We start from the raw sequence: 6,351 nt of genomic DNA, 5'->3' as shown, positions 1-6,351 counted from the left end.
CATTGTAAATACAAAGCATATTTACAGTATATTCGTGTAAATAAAATGAAAAAAATTCTGGAAATATTTTGGACATTCTAAAAATTATATGGAAGACAAAATAATATCAATAAATGAAGAATATATTTACAGATTTTACCATAATGAATTGCCACGAAAATATAAACTAATTAACTAAAGTCAACGCTATAAAACTTCCAAATACATAACAATAAATGCGTTGGAAAGTTTCAAAATCTACTGGAAAATTCAAATTTCAAATTTGAAAACTTCCCTATTCGGTTTCAATATTTGATTCGAAATTTAAAAAAAAAACTGCCTAATTAAAATAGCGGCCGAATTAAATAAGGGCAAATATGTAAAACTAATTCAATTAATAAGATGCCACGTAAGCAAGATGGCTATTTACGGGAAATTAACAAAAGATTGGCTAAAACCAAATTGGTATTGTTTAAGATGGCTACGTAGCCAATTATTTTTATCTTTATTTTTTAAGCTTATTTAGTTCATCAGTATTTCAGGTTGTCATTTATAAGACCTGTTTTATTTTGGATTGAAATAGATTAACCGCCATCTATTGTCTTGTTATGAAAATTATATTAGATTTTTGTCCGTAGAGACTTAAAAGTAGTTTATTCATTATCAACGGACTATAGTTATTTGATCTTTTCATTATGCATCGTGAGATTTTGAAATAAAAAAACCTATTAAAAATAATATTTGCGGGGATATATACCATTTGTAAATTAAATAAATAGATATGTAGAAAAATAATAAAATGGAAACACTACAACAAATAACATGGAAACAATTACATGAAAATAAAATAAATTAAAAATTAGATGAGCACTCAATAATTCAAACATCCATCGTGTACTTATTATACTCATCCATTTTCATAACGCATTCTAGTCATGGAATAGCTATTATTGTTCATTCTTAACGATCACATTACATAGTATTTTTTTTTTTTTTTTTTTTACAGGAACACAAACGATCACATAGTAATAAAGATATTTATTAGTAATTTCTAACATTCAAAACTAGAATACATAGTGATGGTAAGAAATTGAGAGTAAAAAATGTGTCATACGAACAAAAATTCAGAGTTTGGAAGCAGGCATATTGTAAAAAGTGGCACGAGTCTGATAAATCAGCTGCTGGTTTCTCTTCAGCCTAAATTCAGCGCCCACAACGGTCACATTTCTTCCTTTCCTCACCACTTTTGCTTCAACGTTCACCTCAGCCTGACAAAAGGATAAAATATTTTACCCTCAAGATTTTTAGCTGAGAAAAAATATACATCTGACTGAAACATTCACTCGCTTTTAGAAAACCCAACGCTAGAGCTTTTGTAATGATCTTACAATGCGCTCGAAGCAATAAGGGTTCTGGAACAATGTAAACAACACTGTGTATCGAATTGTGATTCTGAAACGTTGTAATTGCGGTGCTTTTCATTCTTTCAAAAACTTAAAAAAAAATCTGTATTCAAAGGCAATACAATCTACGAGTTTAACACACAAACTCAGCCAGCAACAATTTTTTATTTTGATATTTGAATTTTTATACAGTACCCAGAAACAAAATATTGAAGAATTTTTTATACAGTACCGTGAAACAAAACATTGAAGAACTTACATTTTGTGTAGCACCGGAGAGATACGATATACTGAGTTCCCCGAGAAAGATTTCCTTATCCTCGGGAAAAGTTGTTCTTGCGCAAGCTATCGAGACAGCCTCGGCTATCGCTGCAAGTGCTCCTCCGTGAATTGTCTTGAAGTAGTTCTGTAGAATCATGAACAACACACATATACATTCATCGTGCCTCCTTAGCTATAATTGTTAAGGACATGGACCTAAGTAAAACAAAGAAACATCACAACTAGTTAACGAGGTTTCTATACTTTAAAGTATACAATCTTCAAGCAATGAGGAATCCACAACATTACAAAGAGAGGTTGTTTTCTACAACTTTTCTCTATATCTCAAAACCAACAAATAACCACAAAATATATATAATTTTTCAATCTTTTTATACACAAATGAAAAAATCAATCAAGATTCCTCTTTATCTGCGAAACAGGAACAAAGACGTTTCACCCAAAATTCTATCCCTAAAGGCTCTCCGATGGCTTCCTCAGTAGACAAACAGAAACAGGCAAATTACAGAGCCTCCTATACTCAGTCAACTAACCAATTTTTCAACGTATTCCATAGCAATAATTTTATTTCGAGATCAAATTTATGCACGGAAGTTCAAATATTCTTATTTTATTCGAGAATTTCTCAGAGGTCAATCAAGCACATAAAGTTTTGAATCAAACAGCAGGGAAATGAGAGGTGAGAAAGAAAATTACTAGGATCGAAGGTTTGACGGTGAGGAGGCAAGAGAGGCTTCCAGATTCGCTTCTCAGAGGCTTGAGGACTCCGGCTATGACGTCAGAGTAGAAGTCCTTGGTCTCGCACTGATCGGGAAGAACGGCGGTGGCTCCGACGCTGGGTAAGAAATTTAGAAGTCGATCTACATACTCCGGCGGAACTTCCGATGAAATCTCCACCGGGGGAGAAAGAATTTTCTTCCCCTGCGATTCCAAAGATTGGGTCGACGGTTTGGCCATTTACTGCTCGCAGATATGAGTATATGACCAACAAAACGAATGAAAGGGGAAAAAAAGAAATTTAATGCGGCTGAATGTCTAGTAGCCACTAGCCACGTAGGTATATATGTTCTTAAAAAAAAATAAAAAAAAATAAAAAAAAAAACACACACCAGGGCTGTACAAAATCGAACCGAAAATCGGATAAAACCGATATCCAAACCGAACCGAAACCGAAATTTGGAGCCACGTCAGCTAACCGAAATTCGGATTCGGATAACCGATCCGGTTTACAAAACTGGACCGGATATCGGATTTGATTTTGGGAAAATCTGGATACCGGTTATTTAACCATTTTTTAATTAAAATATATATATATATATATATATATATATATATATATATATTAAGAGAATGGTCGCATTCTAGATCCTTTTCGAAGTTCTTTGTCTCCGAGAATGGTGGAAGCATTGATTTACAGTGGAAGTTGGTTCAGCTCATACTAAGATCATGTTATATTGCGAGAATACATGGATGAAGTGGAAGCACTAAATGATTCTAAACAAGTTGTTTCGGGTAAGATAATTAATTTGATATTTTATTTGACATATTCATTTGTTGTTTGCTTATTAAAACAAATTTATTTTAAATTTATGTCATTATTATTAACATATTATGGTCAAGTTTTCATAGAAGAACAAACTTCTCATATATCAATTCCTACTGCTACTACAACTTGATTATGTGATCTATAAAGGTAACATACAAATTCAATTATTGTATGGTTTATTATGATCATTAGGGTTGTAATTTTTATTTTATATTACGATATTTACATGTGCATGTAGTTGGAGACGAGTGTCCTTTTGAATTTTATTTTTTTTACTCAGTTTTAGACTATGTATTGTCATTTTGGAGCTTTATAAGAGTCGTTGTACTCGTTTTTTGAATTTTTACAAACCGGATTTGGATTTTTGAAACTGGATATCCATTTTATAAAACTGGATATTAAACTGAATCTGAAATTTTACAAACTGGATAACCGAATTTAAAAAATTGGATACTGGACTGAATACTAGATTTAAGAAACCGGATAACCGAATTTCGATTTTAGACTAAATTGGACCGGATACTGGACCGAGTTTTTAAAAACCGAAAATTCGGATTCGGATACTAAAAATGTTAAAACCGAACCGAACCGATCCAGTTTCACCCTTAACACACACACACATTAATTTCCTTAGACATGCATGTGATTCCCTTGATATGTATTTACAATTTTACATTACTCTTGATAATTGCAGCTTGTATTTGCATGTGATTCCCTTGATAATTGCCGCTTGTATTTACATTACTCTACTCTTGATTACCAACTGAAAAAATGGACGTAAGCATGTGATTCCTTTATAATGGACGTAAGCATGATTCCCTTGTAAGTGGATGATTTAATTCTCACTTACTTGTACTCTCTTATTATTTTGTATTTCATCGTTTATTTGATAAAATAAATTATAACAGAGTTGTTCAAGTCGGTGCGTCTATAAGTTGTTCAAGCAACTTATACAACATGCACTCAGGTTAGTTGTGTCTTTTTCCTTACGCGAAAATTTTGTAACTATCATATTGGTTACTTACCTGATTTACTTGGAGATATGATTTCAGATCTTCAAAGATTTTTCGATATTATTTCCACGTAGAAATTCAGAACCTGGCCATATATAAATCCACATAGGGTTTGTATCTTTAGTCGACGAGTTTCTTCGATTGTTTGGCTATTCACAAAGCCGTAAAATCTTTGCTTGTCTTCTCATCCAGAGAACTTCATCGACAACATGTATTGATTAACTATAAGCTTTTGTATCATCATACTAAGTTTGAGATCGTGTGTCGCATAGGTGTGTTATTGATCTTCGGTGCAAGATCGGGGTAAAACAGGGAGAAGAGTCTCTGGTTCAAAGTGGGATTGAATCCATACTCTCTGAAGATAACCATTGAAGAGAGGTGTTAGCAAAGAGGAATTTTGTCTAATTTAATATTCTTATAATCGTGGTTGATTGAGATAGTGGATTGTACTTACCCGGACGTCATAGTCCCCTCGAGTAGATCGTTATACCGAACAGGGTTACCATTTTTCCTGTGTCCTTTACTGCTTTTATGTTTGATTGTTTTGTCTCCATAGCATTGCAACTAATATGCCAAAACAATCAGTTGTTCTACAAGTTGCTTAATCTAAATCTTGAACAACCATCTTAACTGCATTAGTTAATTTCTGACTCCTTATTGCAAGCTCCTTTCCTCTCTAACGCCTACGCATTACAGCGATTTTTGAATATATCCGAGGAATAAAATAGAGTGTCCAACACCATTAGTCAAGCTCTCGCTGGCATACTAACTCACAAATTTTCAACACAGAGAAACAAAAACTGTGCACCACAGAATCTTATGTGTCACATGCAAATCACACATTATCAATCCTTAGTTTGCAACATTTAACTCAAAAGTTCCATTCATTACAAGAAATTCTACTATGCTTCATCACTTCGACGAAGACCTTAGTCAACACCGCAATAGGAGTCACGGTGTTGACTAAAACGCCGTCAGAATTCCATGCTCTACTCGAGGAGTTGGTGCGCAACTCAAACGCACCCATCCGGGACTTCAACTATCAACATGGAGGCAATCAAGGTCTTGACAGCGAAAATAGCGGTCGTGCAATAACAATTGGTGAAAAGTCGATGAACGGTGAATGTCGTGCGCGCGGGCTCCATAGACAGTTGCTTTTGGTGCAATGAAACCATAACGCCGACCATTGTCTGCATGAAATCGTAGGACGGCGAACGAAAATTTTGTGGGTAATTAAAACCGCCCTCAAACCCAAGATTTCAACAACTACATGGGGGCGGGAACTAATTGCCAACAAAATGCCTGGGGAGGGCTGTAAAATCAGCCTCAATGACCGTCGCAAAGGGCTCAGAACCACCAAGGATTCCTCCAACAGCCATCTCCAGAGCCCAAAATCAACCTCAAAGACGTCCTTGCGACATACATCTCGAGGACTCGGAACACATTCAAGAACCAATCCAATCAACTATAGAATCTCGAGGCACAGGTTTGGTAGGTCGCTGAAGCCCTCAATTATCGACCGCAAGGGACGATCCCCTGAAACAGGGTGAAGAATTTGAAGGAGCAATGCTACACTGTCACTCACCGGAGTGGTGTTGCCCTTGCGATCCTGAAGATAGACATAGATGGGGCCTCTTCATCAACAATTCCCGCAGCCAAGTCGTCCTTATCGGTCCGCATCTACACGCCACTAATCCTTTATCCGAAGAGGTGCTTCATGACGCTGAGCGAGGAGTGTAGCGCGCTTCTCCAATACAAAATCCCGCCAAAGGTGAAGGACTAGAGCCAATTCACAATTGCATACGCCATCGGGAAGGTCTACTTCGACCAAGCACTATGTGATCTCGGAGTGAGCATAAACATCTTGTCATCCACCATCTTCGACAAAATTAGGATTGGGGAAATCAAGGCCACACATACCATTCTTCAAGTGGCGGACAGGTCGGTGAAGCACCCCCGAGGCTTCTTGGAAGATGTACTTGTCAAGGTGGGCAAGTTCGCCTTTCATGTAGATTTCTTCACCCTCGACATGGAAGAAAACCGAGAAATTCCAATAATTCTCATAATGCCTTTTCTGGCCACCCTAGGCATGCTAATCAATGTAAAGAAAGAGGAGCTAAAACTGCGC

The 6,351-nt window shown here is 36.1% G+C and overlaps 1 protein-coding gene across 1 annotated transcript; it reads right to left on the bottom strand.

Moving 5' to 3' along the window:
- Nucleotides 1-788: 788 nt before the first annotated feature.
- Nucleotides 789-2,659, bottom strand: LOC149401738 (uncharacterized). The gene is made up of 3 exons (XM_089610889.1): nucleotides 2,361-2,659; nucleotides 1,642-1,788; nucleotides 789-1,247 (listed from the first exon to the last, which is right to left on the bottom strand). Exons 1-3 carry the CDS (start codon nucleotides 2,619-2,621, stop codon nucleotides 1,104-1,106), a joined length of 552 nt encoding a protein of 183 aa, XP_089467015.1. The 5' UTR covers nucleotides 2,622-2,659; the 3' UTR covers nucleotides 789-1,103.
- Nucleotides 2,660-6,351: the final 3,692 nt, after the last annotated feature.

Source organism: Urtica dioica, chromosome 4 (assembly GCF_054948205.1).
Source record: "Urtica dioica subsp. dioica isolate 48M chromosome 4, U.dioica_male_clone48M_v1_H2, whole genome shotgun sequence".
Lineage (NCBI taxonomy): Eukaryota > Viridiplantae > Streptophyta > Magnoliopsida > Rosales > Urticaceae > Urtica > Urtica dioica.
The sequence above is the reverse complement of the archived record's forward strand: the minus strand, read 5'-3'. Positions and strand labels throughout refer to the sequence as shown.